Below are 20,440 nucleotides of genomic sequence, written 5' to 3'. Positions count from 1 at the left end.
TGTTGGGAGAGCTGGACCACTCCGCCTGAACCCCACCGAGCCGCTTTTTGGTCGCTCCTTGTGCAACACGTCATAAGGCACGTCCAGGGCGCCACCACACCCCCCGCTCCGGGTGCTACTACATGATCACACGGCACCGAAGCGGCGGACGGCACGGACGAAGAGCCGTTTCAAATAAAGTTTTATTCATTCATTCATTCTCTCTCACATTATCGTCGTGGGTGTTACTGGTACTGCATAAATCTCTATAGAACTCCTCAGCCACTTGAACTATCTCATCCGTATTAGTAACGATATTGCCGGCTTTGTCTCTTAACGCGTACATCTGATTCTTGCCTATTCCTAGTTTCTCCTTCACTGCTTTTAGGATTCCTCCGTTCCTCAGAGCCTGTTCAATTCTATCCATATTATAGTTCCTTATGTCAGCTGTCTTACGCTTACTCCCCCTATTCTAGTACACTGTACCCCTAGTTAGTACAGTCAGTATAATAACTCTATGCCTATTGCGCTTTTTGGTTGAGCAGCGCCATCTGGCGTCTATCAAAGTTAGTTCCGTGCGCTGCCGCTGTTAATTTTCGTACCACTGCGGAAGGTACAATTTCCCTTCTCTAATGTTGGTTCTTCATTCTATGGTGCAGGTGTAAATCCATGGCGGCGGTTGTGTGGTGTGGTTTGTTTGTTAGTGCATGCATGACATAGATGTGTTAGGTCCGTTTTGTATGAATGTTTTCTCCTTACTACTTCGGTTTGGTTTTATTGTAAACTACTCTGAATGCGAGGCTTCCTAGAAGGAAGCTGACGATACCGCTGCAGCGTGCTTTGCCATGTGAAAGACTCCCGAGGGTAGCACGCTTCCCGGCAACAGAAGATCCGAGCCCGAGGTACGCATCGTCGTTTTTCCATTAATTACTTTGATTGTGGAAGTTATCTTTGCACTGACTTCGTTGAGACTTTTCTCATGCGTCGGTAGTTCGGTCTCTGGGTGCAGTTGTCGGCCTTTTTTGCTGTTTGATGTCCGACCGTTCCCACTACAGATGCACAAAAGCCGCTTTCGTGCTGTCTTTGCAGTCTCGTGAAAGTCAGTTCCTGTTTAACCTAAACAGTGGCGTAGTTTTCGAGATTTTCTCTCTAATCTCGTTGGTATTCGTTGGTTGTGAAACGGGCATGAATACGTGTGCTGACAAATGCAGAACATTGAAGAAAGAAGAAAAACCGGGCCAATGTTGACTCGGCCGTTGCTGGCAATGGCCGGTTGGCCTTTTGCTTTTTTGGGATGGGATTTACATCTGATTGAGGTGATTTTTCCAGTACTAATAAGAGAAAATGTGATTTGAGCGCTGACGAATCCTGATTTGGAATCAAGCGTCGGCATGACTGTCGCAAGAGCAGGTGGAACCGGTAAAAACTTGACAAAATCCACCCGCCTAGGTGGCGAAATGGGCGGTAAAACAAGGCGGCGAGCCCGATCGGTCCGGGACCGATTTTTTCGCCATGGCGAAGGGGACCGTTTCACCGGAAGCTGCACTAGCACGTAAACATTCGGTCGCAAAATTTAACATCTTTTGTTGTTCATTGACCATTTTTAGGAAAAATAACTAGCTAAAAGTATCAAAACTATGTTTCTGCCTCTTCTATGGTAGACGAAAGTACGCGCAGTTGCGCGAAATGATAGCATTTAATAACTGATGGGTCAACGAATGAACATACCGCGTGAAATGGTGATGAACTGCGCCACGATGTGGGCAAAAGCAGCAGTGGTTTTTGCTGCAGTGACGAAACAAACATAACATTTTGGACATCTGCGGGAAAAGTTATCGGGCCACTTTGGCTTTTCTGCCCGCTTTCCATTTCTCAAGTGTGAACGTAGCCTAAATGACATTCATACCGAATGTCATTGCAGTCTTGTTTTCCCTGCCTACACGAGTACACAAAATGGTGTTCGCAATTGATGTTTATCGGCACCTTGTGCACGCAGGCACTCGGCAATCTACATGTATACTTTCAGGTTGCGCTTCGCCCTGCGCAAATCGCTAATGCAGTCTTCCTGCACTTTCAGAAGCGCACACGTCGCACACGTCTCGTCATCAGTTCAGTGTGCTTTTCGCCTCTCATTTTCTGCTGACGAAGCTGCAGAGTTGGCTTCCGTGTTGGTGGATAAGTTTCAGCATGGCACCACCTTGAAAACAGTATGCAGAAATGGAAAAAAAACAGACGAGCATTTGTATACATGGCCAACAATAAGTGCTAGCGTCCAGTCGGAGACTGGAAACAAGAATATATAGCTGCACAAACTACTTCAACTATCCTGCTGTACTTCATAAAATTATTAAAAAGTTCTTAAAAGAAATTATGACAACCTTTACTCTGATTAAATTTTGTTTTAACGTATCGATTTCGTCATTTTTGCCAACCCCTGTTGTCAAGGTTACACAATTCACGCTTGCATGAGTTCAGAAAATTCATTCAATGGGCAAATGCCATTAGCTGTGAATGTCATTCCCTATGCCTGTGTAGAAGCAACAAAAATTGCATTAAGACGTAATCTCATTCGCTGCGAACAACATTACATGTGCCATGTGACAGGGGTATTAGTTTACGGAAATTGAACTGTTAGGTTTGATGTCCCAAAACAGCACAGGATGCCACAGTGAAGGTCTCGGGATGAATATTTACCACCTGGAGTTCCTTAACATACACTGAAAGAGCAGTACACGAGTGCTTTTTGCATTCCTCCTCCATCGGAATGTGTCCGCTGTGGTAATATTACGTAATCTCTGCATTAATTGAGCATTGGCATGAACTTGCAGTTTCGGGGGCCATGCGAGCAAAAATGCATCATGCCTCCAGAAATAACATGTTGAGTTGGAGTGGCCAAGACATCCGATAACCTGTCGTGGTGGCATGATGACCTTCCTTTGCTAAGCACAAGATCACGTGTTCTATTCACAATGGTCGCATTCTGCTCAGGGCTGAGTGCAAAAAGACGCTATAGCACCATACTTTGGATGCATTCTTAAATACCCTAGGTGGTCTAAATTTATTCGGAACCCTTCACCACCTCTGTGCTGCTACTCCTCAGTTCAATTTTAAGAGGTACAGCTTTGCTTAGCTGTGAAGTAAGAAATAATAAATTAAGAATGGCATTAAAAATACACTTGATAATTCATACTGTTTATGTTGAGTTCAGGAGAAAATGACGTTAAAGTGCCAGCTTAGATCTCGAGATTAGCTTCAGCATTTCATATGTCCTAAATCACTGCTGTCTGCTTTGGCTGTGTGGTGTTGGAACTGGGCACCTTAAAGGGGCCATGACACAGTGTTCATTGTTCTGGGCTTATCTTTGTAACAGAGAGTAGAGTGCCCAGTATGGTTACACACACACACACACACACACACATTGGTTATTGGGTAACAGAAACCTTAGTTACCTTAGTTATTGGGTAACAATTATTGGGTAACAAATTACCTTAGTTATTGGGTAACAAAAAAAAAGGCTATGAAAGGACCAGAGACAAAAAAAAAAAATATAAGGTGAAAGACAGAGAACTAGGGTAGGGTAACTACTCAGGCTTGCAACTCTGCAATAGGAGGGGGGAGGGGCGTGGGTTGAAGGAATGAAAAGAAATGTAGGTAGGGAAATATGTCTGAACAAACTCAGTGAAGGCATCTGATAAAGACTAGTCTTTCCTGCAGTCTAAGTGATTTTAAGAAAACAGAGCAGTGCTTTTAAAGCAGCTCTAGCTGACGCTGGCTGTAACCAGCGTCCACACTTTTCTTTAAAAAAAAGTAGAAAGAAATATGCTTGGTAAGCGTGTGGAGCCTGGTGTAGAGCACTGTTCTTGGTGCACTGAATGTGAAGTTTCTTGGTGTGAAGAGACGATGAATGTTCTCATCTCAACAAAAGGGTCAGGTGGAAAAGAAGTAAGCCAAGACACAGTGTGCCCGAAGTAACACTTAAGTCTTGTAAAGGGGTTAATTGATTTTCCCTGTCAGTTGGTTTACCATGCCATCAACTGTTATTTGGATCACATTGTGCCTTTTTGTACTTAGTTTTTCTTTGGTCTTTTCCTTACATTTTTTTTTTTCTTAGTTGGATAATGCTGCAAAATCAACTAGCCTCTATACAAGCCTCGTTAGCTCACCACTCTGACCTGTTAGATGCTTTGAGCTTGGGCCCACAATCTGATGACCTCACTTCTGCACCGAGTGCACTGGTGTAGCTTTCATTAACCACGGCTTTCTTCTCTAGCTGTCGGTGCTCCCTTCCTTTTCTCTGTTTCCTCCTCAAGGCACCAATGGAAAGGACGAATTGTTGTCATCTATTACATTTTTTGTGACATGCGCATGCGCACCAAAGCCAACTATTTGTTCTTGTTTTCTAGCCACCAGCTGTCCAATACACTGTATGCACACACCTTATTGATGAGTGTATGACACTGGGGTTAGCACATTGGTGCATTTGTTTGTTCATTGGCTTTCGTTTATGAAACTGTAACTTTCTTTGAAGTTCTTGCTTTCATGAACAGCAGACGATGGGCAGGCGGAGAGCCCTTTATTTAAATGTAGAAAGGTTTACCGGTGTAAAAGTATTCCCCTTCATGGTACCCTACATACAGGGAGGCGATTTTAGACTTGCGTTGCAGTGTGATCCAGAAATACATGTACCCTCTTTATTTCCATGATATCAGCAACATGTGCTGTCACAAAGGTGTCCTTGAAGATCGCTTTACTTTTGTCATATATGGGCTTGAAGTCATGTGACAAATTAAATTGGGAAAAGTAAGACGTTTGGTGTTCTATTTACTGCTTCAGGGGCTGTCAACACAGTGAGTAATGTCTGAATTGCACTTTCAGGGTTACTGAAGTCAGTGGCACAGAGCTTTCAAAGGAGGGAAAAATGAACGTAAGTGTGGCTCGCTCATACACCATTTCTTTCAAACATGAACTAAAAGTTTTTTTTATTGCCAGTGACATGTTGTTTACTTAAGAGACATGCATATTGACTTTTGATACTATTGTGTTGTGGTAGCTCATTGATGTATTGGGGAGAGATTTTCAAGAGTTACAGATGTTCTTAATGCTCCCCCTACAACCTTCCTTTTCATCCCTATAAGTTGTGCATTTCCTGTTCACTTCTGACTACCATATCACAGTTTTATGAATACGTCTAGTGGAATAACGTGTCAGCAGAATTTGTGGACTGCAAAAATGTCAAATTGCTTTGTGAAGAGTTGCCCCCCACAATAATGCCCTAAAGGTGCTGCCGGGCTCCCTGAATAAAAAATAAAAAAAGAAAGAAATGCAGTAAAGGTGCTTCATTTTTGTCATATGTTTTCAGGTCTATTACCTGTTTACTGATACAAGTTCTACTAAGCAGTTTAACTGCAGTGTGTGCATGTATGTCATGTTTCTTATGCTTCTAATTGTTGTTTATCACCTTTCATGGTATTGTGCGAGCTGAGGTATATGTACAGTGCAGAATATAGCTATGTCGCGTGCATATCTGTAACAGGGTGTGAGGCCTCATCAGGCAATTCAGCCTTTAGCCTCGAGCTCCTCTTGGACACTTTCTGAGGGACGAAATAAGTTAAATGGAATGTATTTGTGTTCGCTTAACTAGTAGTTCAGACATCTGCTCTGCTTAAGTGTATTCAGGTTTACATTTTGCTCGTTTACCCTTCTTTGCTCGTGTGTTCATGAATTGTGCTTAATCCTTCTAGTTCTTGTATTGTCAGTCTTCTGATGATGCAGCGCAACCTATTTGTTTCATCGCAGGAGGGCCCTCCCTCGTCGGGCAAGATGGCTCTAACGCTAGACCCGCTGACGCAGATCAATACATACCGGTCCTTTGTTTCTATGCTCGAAGACCCAGCTGCGAGTGAGTCGTGGGGCAGCATCTGTTTGTTTTGCTTTAAGTGGAGTTGGGCGTGTTGTGAGCAAGTGGTATCTATTGATGACCTGTAAATTTATAACTACAAGCTGTTTTATGATTGTAATCTTGGCATGTTATTAATGTACCTCTTTCTTTTCAAGCTTGAAAATGACAAGGTCTGTAAGAATGCAGGTTGCGCCCCTTGCTATACATAGAACACACCTTCTGTTGTGTTATTACACAATGCAGAAAATAGAACTTGATATAGTGTGCACATTACATGACTAAAATTCAGTGCCCTGCATGCACTCTATCAATTTTTCCAATACGTATTGTTTTAGTGCTCCATTAGTGCACTTACCTAACATCTAGCCACACCACTCTAAAGGGTAACCGACGCAATTCGTGCCAGCGGGTGAAAGGAATTGCGTGTGATTGTCGGTCAACAGAAAGCGTCAGCCGACTATTTGTGTGCCCTTTTGGCTAGCTCATGCTGGTTGTGTCAGGGGCAGAAGTGCTGCACCATATTTTGCCAGGCTATCCACCTGTGTCACTCTGCTTCAAAACAGAACGTCGAGTGAAGCTGCCAAATTTAGCAAGGATGTGCACATTTCACGGAAACCACACAGCCATAGCTGTGCATTGGCTCGTGTTTAGCCCTTGACACCAATCCTGTGCAATCCGTTACGGAGGCATTGTTGTTGGAGTGGAGTTGCTTGATGGCACATTACAACTTGTCTGCCGGGAATTGAGGAAAATAATTGTTTTTGTGCCATTGAAAATATTACGCATGTGTACAAGTGTTTCTTGAACTGATGCTCTTTTTATGGGGCAGTCGGCAAGAAAAGTCATGCTGTCAGCTAAGTTGTGTGGTCTGCTACACTTCTAGCTCATCAGTTTAGTTATTGCGATACGCTATATTTTTGCGCTTGCTTGCTCCTGTCTATTAATCTGTGTCGATTAATGGGTAACCGTGTGTGTGTTACGTAAGTATCAAAATCACTTTTGCATGAGCACCATGCCCGATCACTGTGATGACAGTGCAGCCCGACAACAAATGACGTGCTTGCTCTCGTTAAGCTTCCCGACCACAAATCTCCAGCAGCAGCTGTGATTGTTGCTGAAATTTGGATTACAGCTGCCCAGTTTTCTGCTTGACAGCACTGTACCAAACCAAACTTTTGCTGCTGGAAAGCGCAAGTCAAGAGTAGAAAATTTTGGTTTTTGTCAACTTTAGCGGCCAAATGGCGATCATAAAATGCTGGTGAAAATGAGACAGGACAAATTCTTCGTTCACAGCAACAGTGTTCACTATGTGACTTGAGCACGTCGAGTCCAAATAAACCATCGTGCAGTGTCCAATATACCGGTCACCGCTGTGCATTGGCTCTATGGCATAGCTGCAAGAAAAGCACATGCAAAATGTTGGCATCTGAAAAATCATTCAGTGACTCTAGCCCTAGCATTTTAGTTGTGGGTGCAAGTACGAAAGCCAGGGAACATTTTTGTTTCCTCTTTTCTAAAATATCTGCTTTTTCTCTGCAAGTTATGTGGAAACTGGCAAGCATGCAATGACTTTACATTTATCCTGAGATAGGTTAATATGTAGCTAACATAAAGGTTTGCAAAGACAAAGAGCATGCCTACTGTATTATGGAGCTCTACAAACTTGCTCCACCCACAGCTTCTCCAAAACTACCTTTGGTCACTCCCATCACTGTGTGCTTATTGTGTACAAATGTGGGACACTGTCATAACAGGCAGACAATACTTAGTGGGACACTACCGATTATTTCACGAGTTCAGTTTCTTAAAAAAAAACTTATACCCATATTTCCTGCAACTCATGTTGCTGGTTTTTATGCCCATTTAGACACACATTTCTTCGAAAATACTGACAAGGAAAAAGTCCATCCACACTTGCTTTGCCTCCGATGATGTATTAAATTACGACATTCATGAGTAAGATGCTTGTTATACCTAGTACAACAAGTGCTATCTGAGTCATGTGATAACTTTGGCTTGGCTCGGCCAGCCATCGTCGTCTATAATGGAGTTGTGACACCTGCATGCAAAACACTTGGCGCATTGTTTTTTCCTGGTGCAAATTCTCTTCTCGGTGCATGCAGGAGGCCATTGTTGAAAAATAAGCCTTTTTTTAGCATGCCAGAGAAAGATGTTAGCTCACACAATATTTTGTTCTAACATGAGGAGCAATCACGAAATGAAATGCGTAAATTTAGCGCTGACTAGTACGCATACTTCTCTTTCTAGTGCTCATACTTTCTTTTGTCTGCAGTTTGTGTGGTGTAATTTTGGCTCGTACACTTAGGTCAGAGTCCGCGTCATCAGATTTGTAGCAACATGATATGGTACTCTGAAGTAGTTGCACATATGGAGTGTTCTACTCAGTTTTTCTGTTGTGTTTCATTCCGTGAGCTCTGTACATATGCAGGCTATGGTGCATGTCTCACCTTGCTCGAGCTCATTATGTGGCTTTGTATGCACTTCAGATAGATAGGTGAACTGTGACGGGAAAGCAGCATTGCCTTCTCTCGAACCGGGTTTGTAACATGAAAATGTGCTTTATGTGCATCATTTGCTTGTGAAAACTCTGTGTACATTGTTGTCCGTATTTGTTGCAGAGGATGAGAGCAAGCTCAAGGCAGTTCAAGAGCTGAGCGAAGAGTTGGAGGTGAGTTGGACTTTTAGCTGTGCCTGGTTGTTTTTGGCAACAACTCATGAGGTCCTGGCACCCTTTGCCCATGATCTTGGTGCTCTGTGGCCATTCCTGGCCCTTGCACCATTAAAAAACTGTATCAACATTATTGTCATCAATGAGGAGATGAGATCTGAGGTTTCGTCAAGACGACTTCTTGTTAGCTGTGATTATTTTTCTAATGGCTTCCAAGCGCTATAGAATTTTGCCACTTGCTAGTGCAGTACTTTTGACTGCGTGTAGTCAGTGAGCAATAGAATAAATGTGCTTTTCAATGAGTAAAATTCGGTGGTGTATTTCAAATAAAGTTTATTAGCATTGTGCCTGTGTCTGCCTTAACATGTTCCTTCGCAGAAGTTGCAAAATGAACCAACTTGTCTAACCCAAGCTTCTTCAAAGAGACAGAGAGAGAGAGAGTTTATCTCCACACAAAAATGTATGCTCTAGTGGCCTAGCCTTGATCTTGAGATAAAGGGTTTGGCAATCTGATCCTGGCTTTAGAACAGACATTTGTTTGTTGCAGTTGCCCTTGGTAGTAAGTGCAGTTATTGCAACTTTTCCAGAATTCATTGATGGGGCCATACTGGCCTTTTATGAAAACTTGTGCTGTCACACTTGTAAGACTCGCATATAATCTATATTAATGCTAGAGACACAATTGCCAGCCATTCAAAATTTACTAGAAATTTGGATACTGATGTTATGGGGCCCCTCACCAGGTTCTGCTATCTTGAGCTGATAAGTGCAGTGCATAAATGTGCCCTAATGATCATCTGTGCAAAGTATTACTCTGCTATCCATTGCAAAAGCAGCTGAAGTTTTAAACCAAATGCTTTGCACCCTTCACCTTGTGGGCGCCAAGCTCCCAGCCGGAGAGTTTGTCAGTTGCACAATTGCGTCTACATAATCCACAGTGCTGTGCTGTGATGGCACTCATAGTTGCGTACCGTAGCAAGAGAGATGTACTTCCATTTCGTCTTGTTCCCAGTCCCACGTCGTGTGTGCAGAGATTTCATTTTCTACTGTTTTTGAGCATGCGATCATGCTCTTTGATCCGCTTGCACCTACCTCAGTGTTCATGTGTCACTGACTTATAATGCTAGTCTGGTGCCAGTGGTACAACGATGGTGCCAGTCGTACAACGATGCGGTATCTTGCGATCAGGATCCATCAGCCGGGCCAGCTTCTCCAGACGTGCATGCACTGAGGGATCCATTTCACAGAAGCCGCCAGACAACAATGCAGTTGTTCTCATGCACAGAGCAAAACGACACAACTGCGACAGCTCGCACGCGAGACCGTCACTAGAAGTGTATAGCAAGAATGCAAGAAAACAAACAACAAAGAAGGCGGGGATTGTGGTGTGCTGTGGCGATCCTCCAGTTCCGGCATGGGAGAGCGTATGGAAGGGACTTCGCTTGTGCAAGCTAGATAGGAGCAAGTGATGAGTATATATATAGCTTTCATTGATTACGAGAAAGTGTTTGATTCAGTCGAAACCTCAGCAGTCGTGGAGGCATTACGGAATCAGGGTGCAGACGAGCCGTATGTAAAAATGCGGAAAGATATCTATAGCGGCTCCACAGCCACCGTAGTCCTCCATAAAGAGAGCAACAAAATCCCAATAAAGAAAGGCGTCAGACAGGGAGATACCATCTCTCCAATGCTATTCACAGCGTGTTTACAGGAGGTATTCAGAGACCTGGCTTGGGAAGAATTGGGGATAAGAGTTAATGGAGAATACCTTAGCAACTTGCGATTCGCTGATGATATTGCCTTGCTTAGTAACTCAGGGGACCAATTGCAATGCATGCTCACTGACCTGGAGAGGCAAAGCAGAAGGGTGGGTCTAAAAATGAATCTGCAGAAAACTAAAGTAATGTCCAACAGTCTCGGAAGAGAACAGCAGTTTACAATAGGTAGCCAGGCACTGGAAGTAGGAAGGGAATACATCTACTTAGGGCAGGTAGTGACTACGGATCCGGATCATGAGACTGAAATAATCAGAAGAATAAGAATGTGCTGGGGTGCGTTTGGCAGGCATTCTCAGATCATGAACAGCAGGTTGCCATTATCCCTCAAGAGAAAAGGGTATAACAGCTGTGTCTTACCAGTACTCACGTATGGGGCAGAAACCTGGAGGCTTACGAAAAGGGCTGTACCTAAATTGAGGACGACGCAACAAGCCATGGAAAGAAGAATGATGGGTGTAACGTTAAGGGATAAGAAAAGAGCAGATTGGGTGAGGGAACAAACGCGAGTTAATGACATCTTAGTTGAAATCAAGAAATAGAAATGGGCATGGGTAGGACATGTAATGAGGAGGGAAGATAACTGATGGCCATTAAGGGTTATGGACTGGATTCCAAGGGAAGCGAAGCGTAGCAGGGGGCGGCAGAAGGTTAGGTGGGCGGATGAGATTAAGACGTTTGCAGGGACAACATGGCCACACTTAATACATGACCGGTGTAGTTGGAGAAGTATGGGAGAGGCCTTTGCCCTGCAGTGGGTGTAACCAGGCTAATGATGATGATAATGATGGTGAGAGTGTCTATGTTGGCAGTGAAGTTCGCTTCCTGAGGTCATGGGTTTGACTCCTCAAACATTTCTATCTCTGCTAATAGCGAACCAATTTGTAAAATTCTTGCAGTGGAACACAACTTAGAGAGCACGTAACAATTTCCAGCGTATAACCAAGATTTGCTATGTGGCCTTTTAATATCTGAATTAGTGAGGATGGGACACAAGACAGGCACAACATTCTCTAGGTCACGTGACTGGCAGTGTCAGCATGGTCTCAGAACCGGCTGCTTTCTTTTTTTTTTTTTTTTTGCACAGACCATCGTCACATCGGTGCACTACCCGACGTTCCTGGACCATGCCATGCGCGTGTTTCTGCGCATTCTCCAGGAGGGCAAGCCGCAGTTCATTGCTGAGCACAACATGCAGGTGAGTCTGACGGCCGTTTCCTTTGCCTTCCTCGGAGAAAAGACTGCTTGCGCAAGGAATATTTGCCAACTATCCTGAATTTCCTGCAAAGTTTAGGAATTGGGCCTTGTCATACAATTTTATGAGTATTTTATTAAACTTTATGAAAAATAAATTCCGTCCGTGAAATACCGTAGTAACTTGCATAATAATCGCACTTTTTTGTCAAAAAGAATTGACGCTAATTCAGGAGTGCGATCATTACGCGGGTTAAATTTACCGCAAACAAATTTTTTTTTTCATTTTGGTTTTGCTGCCGGTGTATGTAGTGCGGGACCCCAAAACAAAAATGGCGGCCGGCGGAGCAAGCCGAACGCAATTTTTTTTTTTCTTCTCGTGGGTACATTACGTGCATTGAAACAGTTTATTCCGTATCTGTAATGAATAATATCGTTAATACTATCGGCAAACTTGCGGCAATAACATAGCCATGTCCACTTTGAGGGGACAGAAAAAGATGGGCGTGCTTAGCTCCCAGTGACATAGAAACACATGGCGGGCATGCTGCAGAAACTGCGGAATTTGTCTTCACTACTATCCTGCTAAGGGTGGGTGAATATCTTAGCCGTGTTATAAGCATCGGCGCATGAATAGGGTACACTTCTAACATATCAGTGTGAACGTGGCTGCTGTTGTTGCCGCTCACGGTTTGTTGCATGCCCACGAGTGCAGACGAGAAGCATCGAAAGGCGCCTTTTTGTTGTTGACCACAACCATTGTAAAGCCTACACATAATAAAGGCTAGTGTGGTTGTTGTTTTTTTGTCCTGGAAGTGCGGAAAGTGATGAAAGGAATTAAATGGGGCATCTGCTTAAGAATGTTTGGTGCGTGCAGACCGCTTGGTTTGTCTTGAAGAGTCGTTCGTGTAGCATTCGACAGATGGTAAGCGCGACCATTATTAGCTACACTTGGTACACGACATATCGCTTCGGCAAGTTCGGGGTGCGATCGTTACTTGGGAAATAAAAAAAAATCAAATTTTAATGACAAAATTCAGGTGTGCAATCATTACGCGAGCGCGATCATTATGCGAGTAAATACGGTAGCTGAGCTGGTCGGGCTCCGACCATTCTCCTCAAGTTCTTTTGATTTTGAAAGGACACAAGAGGGGTACCTGTTTGAAACAAGTTCATTCAAGATCTTGAAAAGGGCAGAATAGCCATCTGCATTGTTGCCAAAGAAGTGGCCATGTTCTAAAAACAGTGTGTTGCTTATCAGTTTGTGTTGTTCAAAGTTTGCTGCTACTTATGTTATGCATCTAAAGGTAAATCATCGTTAATAAAGTGCATATGTATCCCACCAAAGGTGTGTGCTCAAAACAAAATTCAAAAAATATGTGCTATGGCCCGTATTCCTCCTCTTAGTATAGTGTCTGGGGGATTTTAACGAATTTTAATGTTTACAGGTTGGCAGATATGAAAGCATTTGAAGATCTGCTCGGAAGTGGTGCTAAGTTTCCGCAGAATGTGTTGTCCTGTGACGAAGCAGTGATGGTTCTGTGAAGGCTTTTAGCTTTGTCACTCGACAACCTGCCCCGTGGTAATTTGCCGTGACTTGCGTAGAACACTGCTCTTGGGCACATTTACTCGAAGGTAAATTTTCTCAAGAAATTGGGATAGAATTCTGTGCGCAAGCAGTCTTAGGCCTTCATCTGCAACTGGCTGCTTGATATGTTGCATGTGTCCAACAGTGTTGCTGAGATCTAAATATTTTTCAATTCTCTCTCTTTTTTTTCTTTTTGGGTGCATTGCAGTGTTTGCTCATTTTTTGTAGTTAGTGATTAGCTCTCCTTAGCCATCAATAGCCTCAGGTGATGTTACCAAGAGTTGCTTATTGCCATTTCTCTATCATTTTTGTGTCATCTTTTGATATTGGAGAGTTTTAGCAGAGCGTTTACAGTCCGCTTCGCTCAGACCGGCATATCATTACAATTTGCACGCAGCCGCTCAGCAGAACGCTACTGGGTACACTGATGTGCGTGCACACAACGCACATAGCGGCAGCCGAACGCAGAACGTTGCTCGCGTACCACTGCGAACGCGATTTAGCGGAGCGTAAGGGTGCGTCTAGTTGTTTTCGTAATCGTTTTACAGCTAAGCTGAGAGCATGTCACTGGCGTCTCTGGGAGACGCGCTTGTTAGGTAAGCGAAATCAATGCTCTCTGAGCAGCCACCGGTGCACATGAAATGTGTGCGGAGCGGAGCATAAGCAAACGCTCTGCTAAAACTGTCCATTTTAAGCCTGTACTCATAGGCCCCCTAATCTGCGTGGTTTCCAGGATGCAGCTGGGACTATATGTGGGATTCATCTGTGCTATCTTGCTGCAACAGAGCCCCCCCAAAAACATAAGCCACTCATTTTGTGCTATAGTGAGTGAGTCTGATTGGCCCTGTGGTTATCACCTTTGTGTCTTGCAGCAACTGCGCAAGTTAATCCTGGAGATAATCCATCGCATTCCAACCAATGACCATTTGCGTCCCTATGTCAAGCAGATCCTGAACCTCATGTTTGAGCTGCTGAAGGTGAGCCTGCCTTCTTTTGACCAAAGTTGGGTGATTGCATAGCCGCCAGTTGTTACGATTTTGTCTTAAACTGCCCGGATTTTAGAACTTTTGAACAGGTTGTTGTATAGCGGCTAATAGTTTTACAACATCTTATTTATGTCTAGCTTAGGGCAGAATTGAAAAAATACAAATACAGTCGAATGCACTTGTAACAATGGCGGTTTTAACAATGCTTGGCCGTAACAGTAAGCAGCCACAGCTCCATAAACTTTTGTATGAGTTCTGTGGCAAAATAAACCATTTACTAACATGTTGCCATGTTGCATTATTGCTTATAACAAGTATGTACTGGGTGTCTGTGCTGAAAAGAATACGAACGCGAAATCCCAGAAAAGAGAGGGAAAAAGAAATGTGAGCCACTGCTACCCGCTTGCGTGCCGTGCAAGCTGTGCGCCGCTCTCTCACCACCCTTTCACTACTCCAAAGAATGAGTTGACAGCGTCGACTTATGTTTCTGAAGACCATTTGTTATGGCATGCACAGTCTGTCATGCCTTGTAGCGCCCGGGCCTTATGGTGTGATGAGAACAAGAGCTGCAGAGGAGTTCCCGTGCATGCGCCTTGCCTAAAGGTGCCCGGTCGAGCTCCTGTGATGGTCTGTTAGCTGATAAGATCTGACCGTAGGTCCCGAGGTGCTGCTTTTTCATAAAGGCAGTGCCAGAATGACATGGTGCATTAGTGTGCACGTTTTAGATTCTTGAACAGCTCTGGTATTGCTGAAAGGTGCAGGTGTGCTGGTTACTGGAATGAGCAATGACTGACAAAACAAAAATTGATAATTGTTGCATTGGAACACAGGAGAGTGGCATTACGAGTGAGAGAGCTAATAGGGAGGTAGCCGTTATTCTAGGCAAAATTAACTGGAAGAAATGGAATTAAAGCGAACTCTCGTTAACACGAACTTGGTTAAGCTGAATTCTCGCATTCCCCAAAAAATGGGAACGTTTCTTTGGGTTTCCATAGACTCAATGCAAAAAAAAAAATCTGCTTAAGGGGTAAGGGGGTATTCTGACATTCATTAAGACCCCCTTTATCTAATTTAATGAAACTGCACAGTCTTGTTCAGTTTTTTATGCCGATTCCAAATATGCCATTGCTTTTAAAATATGCCAATTAGTTCTAAAGCTAACTAAAATTAATTAGCATTGTTTCTGGGAACAATGGAGCTAAAACTACTCATCAAAGTCTTGCTGGATAATAGGAACCATAAGCTTCACAATGGTAGGGATAGTTTCTTGGTACAACAATTATTAACAATTATACAGCACATCAAAGCTTTCTGTTCAAAGTGGGTTCGATGTGGCTGTTTAATGTACGGGCAATAAAAAACTATTAAAACTGAGATACAATAATCTGGTCCTACCATTGTGTGCATTGTGTGCAACAAAAATTATAATTATAGGTGCCCCAATTACCGCGAAATTGCTCCCGGAAGGATGCAAATATTGAAAAATTAATGTTTTGAGAAAACTAAAAAAAAACGGACAAGCTCATTTTTATTCAAATATAACAAAAACTTGATATATCCACATATCCAAATGGTCAGTAGCTGCCAGGGATGTAATCTGTCTGCCTACAGCTACCAAAATGGCATTTTTTGAAGGCTTGTCGCAGATTCTCTGCAGATGCACGCTTGCAGGCTGATGCTGCTGCTTGCTGGTTATCTTTCTCGGCCATTCTCATGCTGTTCGGTAGCCCCGGGTTCAAATCAAGCTCCTGGAGTGGCAGATGATGCTCTCTCGTTCCTCGAATTAAATCTCATTACTGCCTCAGGCACAGCAGCTTCAACATCAAAAAGCGAGGCATGCTGTTCCTTAGGTGCCAATGCCTAAATCATGGAATGCAAGCATTCATTGCTGTTTTGGGTCATGCTGCTCTGGCACCTTTGAAGCAATTTTTCTTCTGAGAGGCGCTCATGCACTGGCAGAAGGGCTTGACAAACAAAACATGGACAGGCAAATTATATCGATGCTTTGGGATGGGCTCATCTTTTGCTTCTGCAGCATTCTGATGGCACCAAGAGTCTGCACCCGATGGGCAAAGACTGTGGTTTGAAAACCTTGTCGTTTGACGTGATGTGGTGATATGTTGCCATCACTGCCTTCTGCATAGCCTTCACACCCCCTTTGTTGGATTTTAATGCCCATCCATATCAGGCATCGAGTTTGGTGATAAGGTCACCCGTCAATTTTCCTTTGCCACCAAGTGTTTCAGAACCAGAGCACTTGTGTTTGGCAACGAGAGTGCGCAAAGCAGTCTCCATCCTTTTTTGGACATGATTCACGCAATCTTCCTTGTCGACTGGCACAAAGCCATACACTGGCTTGTCTGAGAGCAAAAAATGCAAGACTATCACCACCTGAGAGGACTGTGGTGTACCTAAGTTTGTGCAGCTGAAGTGACCTCTGGAACAGTATAAGCGCCGCTTCAACTTCCATCTCCCCCGCTTTTTTTTTTCTGGATTTTTTGGCACATATGGCTTGCCTTCCAATCTTGGTAGTCCGGGTCACCAGGTTTTGGGCTGCGTACACACCCAGCACAGAAGTTGCCCAGGACAACGTAGTCGAGCACAAGTCCGGAAAACAGTTCGACGACCGTGCTGACTCCGATGTGCGACGAAGGGCTGCACGTCATCCACGAGCCATCGTAGGATACCACTATATTCCCGGAGTTCGCAAGGTTCAAGTCATTACAGTATGACTTCACTGATAGTGCATACGCGCCCATCAGCTTTTGGACAGCAGATGACGATGCCGGCGCCAGCTTCTGCTTGAGATAGCCTTGCCACGTTTTGTTATGAAGGCCACGGTGTGAGATATTTGTCGATTTCCAGTGCTAATCATCGCATGAGCGGCAAGAATGTTCACTATGAAGGGGTTGATCGTTGTGCTGTTTTTCATGCGAGGTGAGCTCCACTCGGAAACAACATCGTCGCAGTTTTGCAAATGGCGTGAAGCTTGACGGCAAGGCCTTATTCTCGCTCCTCTTAGTCAAAAGTCACAAAGCCGCCACAGAGACTGCACTTTAGACGTGAGACCAAAGCGCTTATTGCTTCCGCAGGGATAACATAAAAGCGCGGCTCCATCTCCGCTGGCCTGTCTGCACGGTTGTTGACGCTCATGCACATGTCCAATTTCCGCTTCGTTGCTGAAGTTCCCGCCAGTTGTTGGAGGTTTGCCCCTGCTTTCTTCTGCTGTTGGAGCAATTCTGCTTGCTGCACCATTTTTGTGTCGGGCCGAACGCTGCTCCTGCGATCACTATCAACTGGTGACCTCGTTAGGCCTAGCTCACTCTCGCCAGGTCCATTGCATCCCGCGTCGCAGCCGTCGCTTGAAACCACCCGCGGGTGGTCGTCGCTGTGCTTTTCGGCAGGGTCGGAGCACTTTTTGAAGTTGTAGCGCGCTCGCTTTCTTTTCTTGCCAAACTTGTTTCGAGTGGCAAACTTCCGACATCACTACACGCTACGCTAGCGGCTTTCAACATTGCGTCGCAGTACGCTTTTCAAGCACAGCCGCGTGCCATAGCAGACGACGCCAGCCACCTAAGCCAATCGCAGGTCTTTATTTAGTCGCATGCACTGAATGAGTGGAAGGGGTCGCAGGCTGGGACTTTTTTTTGGTGTGGTAGTTCTAAATAGCGAATAGGGGGACGAACGAAAATGTGAGAGGAAATTGAAGAAGAGAAGTAGTTCTTTCCAACGCGACCAAGATGGCCGCGACAGCATACGTCATTCAGCAGTTGCGTGGCATGAAAAAAGCCGCCTTTTTATGCTTCTGTCAAAATATAGCTTGTGGCGGTTACATAAATAGATAACGGGCAAAAATATTGATCCATGATGCAAAAAGCTTGGTCAGAACCTGCGGCAGTGTTTGTATATTACGAAAATACCACTTTCAAGAAACCCATTTTTTTCTTGATTCTTTTCGTCTGTAGACCCATGTCCCCCCCTTGAGACGAACCCCCTCATCAGACGTGCTCGTCGGTTAAGATGAACATTCGGAGGGATTGCCGCCACTACTGATAATGCAGGCTAGGGTGCCTCAATGCGCATGCCCGGGGCCGTCTGCATAGAGGCATCCTACTGGAGGCGTGCGGCATACAGCGCCCGTGGACAGACGCGAAGACAAGAGGAAGAAACAGAAAGAGACAGTTACGTTTCACTTCGTGAACATGGGTGACGTGCAAGCATATGTGTGCTATAGCACATACGAAGCTATTGGCCCTCGGTGAGCCTAGACTGTCGGCATCGCAGACCGTATTCAAGAGAGGGCTCGCACGGCCACGCCATACGCAGAAGCCGCCGAAGTAGGATGCCTCCTTGTAAACGTTTGCTTACTAACTAAATTAACAAAGATGGTGTTAGCGCATGCAGTGAAACGTGAACACGTCACACTTGATGACTGCGGACGCTTGCTGTCAAAACGCTGGCTTGAGGAATTGCTGCAGCAGCAGCGAGCAAAGGGACCTTGTGCTGTCTATCGCTTCAACGCAAACTGAGCGGCTAGAACACAGTGCACACAAAGCTAAGAGCCATCGGCCCACCCAGACTGAGCCCCCAAAGCAGATCGCATATCACATCACCCTTCCCTCCCCGATGCCATGCGCGCAACCTAGACTTTCCTCTAGGTTGTGTTGCTTTGGTGCGCGCTCAGCATGCTCCTTCATACTTTCGCTAGCTCAGAGCCTGTACCGATGACCTGTGAGGCGGCAGATACTTTAACTCCCTAGTGAACTTTTTCCAGCAGCACGAAGGCATAGAAGGATCTTTAAGGTCATTAGGTGAGATGGCATCGTTTGTGACTGTGCGCCGATTTGCACAGAAGCTTCAAACATCCATCACACACTGGATGAAACCAAGCAAGAGTACCACTTGAAAACAGTTTTCTGTTAAGTTCAGCTAAATAAATGTTTTTATGTCATTTCCCCCCCCCCCCCCCCCCCCCCGTTTTAAATCTGCTCCATTTACTGTGTTGAAGTAAGGTATTTGGATGCACCTGGTCGTGTTGCCAAATAATCTTCTGATAAGACAAACTACTGTTAAGATGAACCAATTTTCATGCTCCCTTCGAGTTCATTTTAAAGAGAGTACTGTAGGTGGGTTCTGTAATATGTGAGCAGATAACCAGTGTGTGGGTCTCTGGAGTGATACAATGGGTGCCAGGGGAGGAAGGTAAACATAGTTGGTGACGGCAGAGCGTTAGGCTAAGGTTGGGTCAGCTGATGCAAAACAAAAGTAAATGGGGATCGCTAAGCTTTTGCCCTGCAGTGGTCATAAGTAATCCAACAACAGTGATGATCATGATGGTACAATTCAACCTTAATGTAACAAAGTCAGTAAGATTAGCACTCCGTTATACAGTAAAACCTCATTATACTGCACCCCCCTAAACAGTATTTTCGTTTTAAAAGTACAGTAAAACCGTGATTATTCGGCTTTCTCGGGACCACGAGAAAGCGTCGTAAAATGCGGGCATCGTAAAATCTGAACATAAATTATGCCTATAGAAATACTATTTATTTCGAGCGACCGATTTACGAGAAACTTTAATGTAAACTACTAACATCCTCTGCAGGGCTTGGAAACCCAAATTACCAAACAAGTAAATGTGATAAGAATTAATGCTGCAGTACAGGTACCAATCATGCTTTATTCAAACAAACATTTACGGCACTCCACTGCCGTGATTCCTGCCAGCCAGCGGGAACCTTAAAAAAGGTCGGTAAGTTTCTTTTCGACCTTGTTTGATCCGTAAACCAAGAGCTTTCGCTCGAGTTGGGCAATGTCCAAAAGGAGGTCCTCTGCGGCGTCGCATGAACAGATGAAGTTCCAGACGCCGTCTATGTGCCGTAGCACCTCGGCGAACATGGTAGGCGCAGGCACGGCATCTGTGGCGTCGTCATTGTCCTCGTCCGATGTCGCAGCAGTGTTGGCACTACGCAAAGCCTCCTCTATAGCGTCGTCCAGTGACACCTCGCCGCAGATCGCAACGTTGTCGTCGGCCTTGACGTACTGGGCGAAGGTTGTGGTGAGGTTTAAACCCTCGAAATCATCGTCGGCGAAGCCTGCATCGGCCTCGAGTGGCATCAAGGTTGTTGCGTCCCCAGCAAAGGAGGCAGTCTCTTGCTTAAAACCACAGTGCTTGAACGAGTTAGCGATTGTGCTTCGCGACACTGCGTTCCACAAACTGGCAATAAAATGCGTGTCGTCGAGCACAGTGATCTTTTTTTCCGACTCGCTGCGCTCCGTAGCCGCCAGCCGACGCTGCACTAACCGCTTTCGGTACCCTTGCTTGACGCA

General features: G+C 44.7%; 1 protein-coding gene across 7 annotated transcripts in view; it reads left to right on the top strand.

The window, feature by feature from the left end:
* The first annotated feature begins 636 nt into the window (after window positions 1–636).
* Nipped-A (Transcription-associated protein Nipped-A) overlaps window positions 637–20,440 on the top strand; it is a 361,163-nt gene continuing 341,359 nt past the window's right edge. For all 7 annotated transcript variants that reach the window (XM_055075904.1, XM_055075900.1, XM_055075899.1 and 4 more), the window contains exons 1-6: window positions 637–881; window positions 4,855–4,903; window positions 5,776–5,878; window positions 8,518–8,567; window positions 11,430–11,540; window positions 13,997–14,101. In XM_055075904.1, coding sequence (XP_054931879.1) covers window positions 4,898–4,903; window positions 5,776–5,878; window positions 8,518–8,567; window positions 11,430–11,540; window positions 13,997–14,101 — 375 coding nt within the window. In that variant the 5' untranslated portion in view covers window positions 637–881; window positions 4,855–4,897. The remainder of the gene's footprint in view (window positions 882–4,854; window positions 4,904–5,775; window positions 5,879–8,517; window positions 8,568–11,429; window positions 11,541–13,996; window positions 14,102–20,440) is intronic.

This window comes from Dermacentor andersoni, chromosome 2, assembly GCF_023375885.2.
Source record: "Dermacentor andersoni chromosome 2, qqDerAnde1_hic_scaffold, whole genome shotgun sequence".
Taxonomy (NCBI): Eukaryota; Metazoa; Arthropoda; class Arachnida; order Ixodida; family Ixodidae; genus Dermacentor; species Dermacentor andersoni.
Note: the sequence above shows the minus strand (reverse complement) of the source record. Positions and strands in the feature narration are given on the sequence as shown.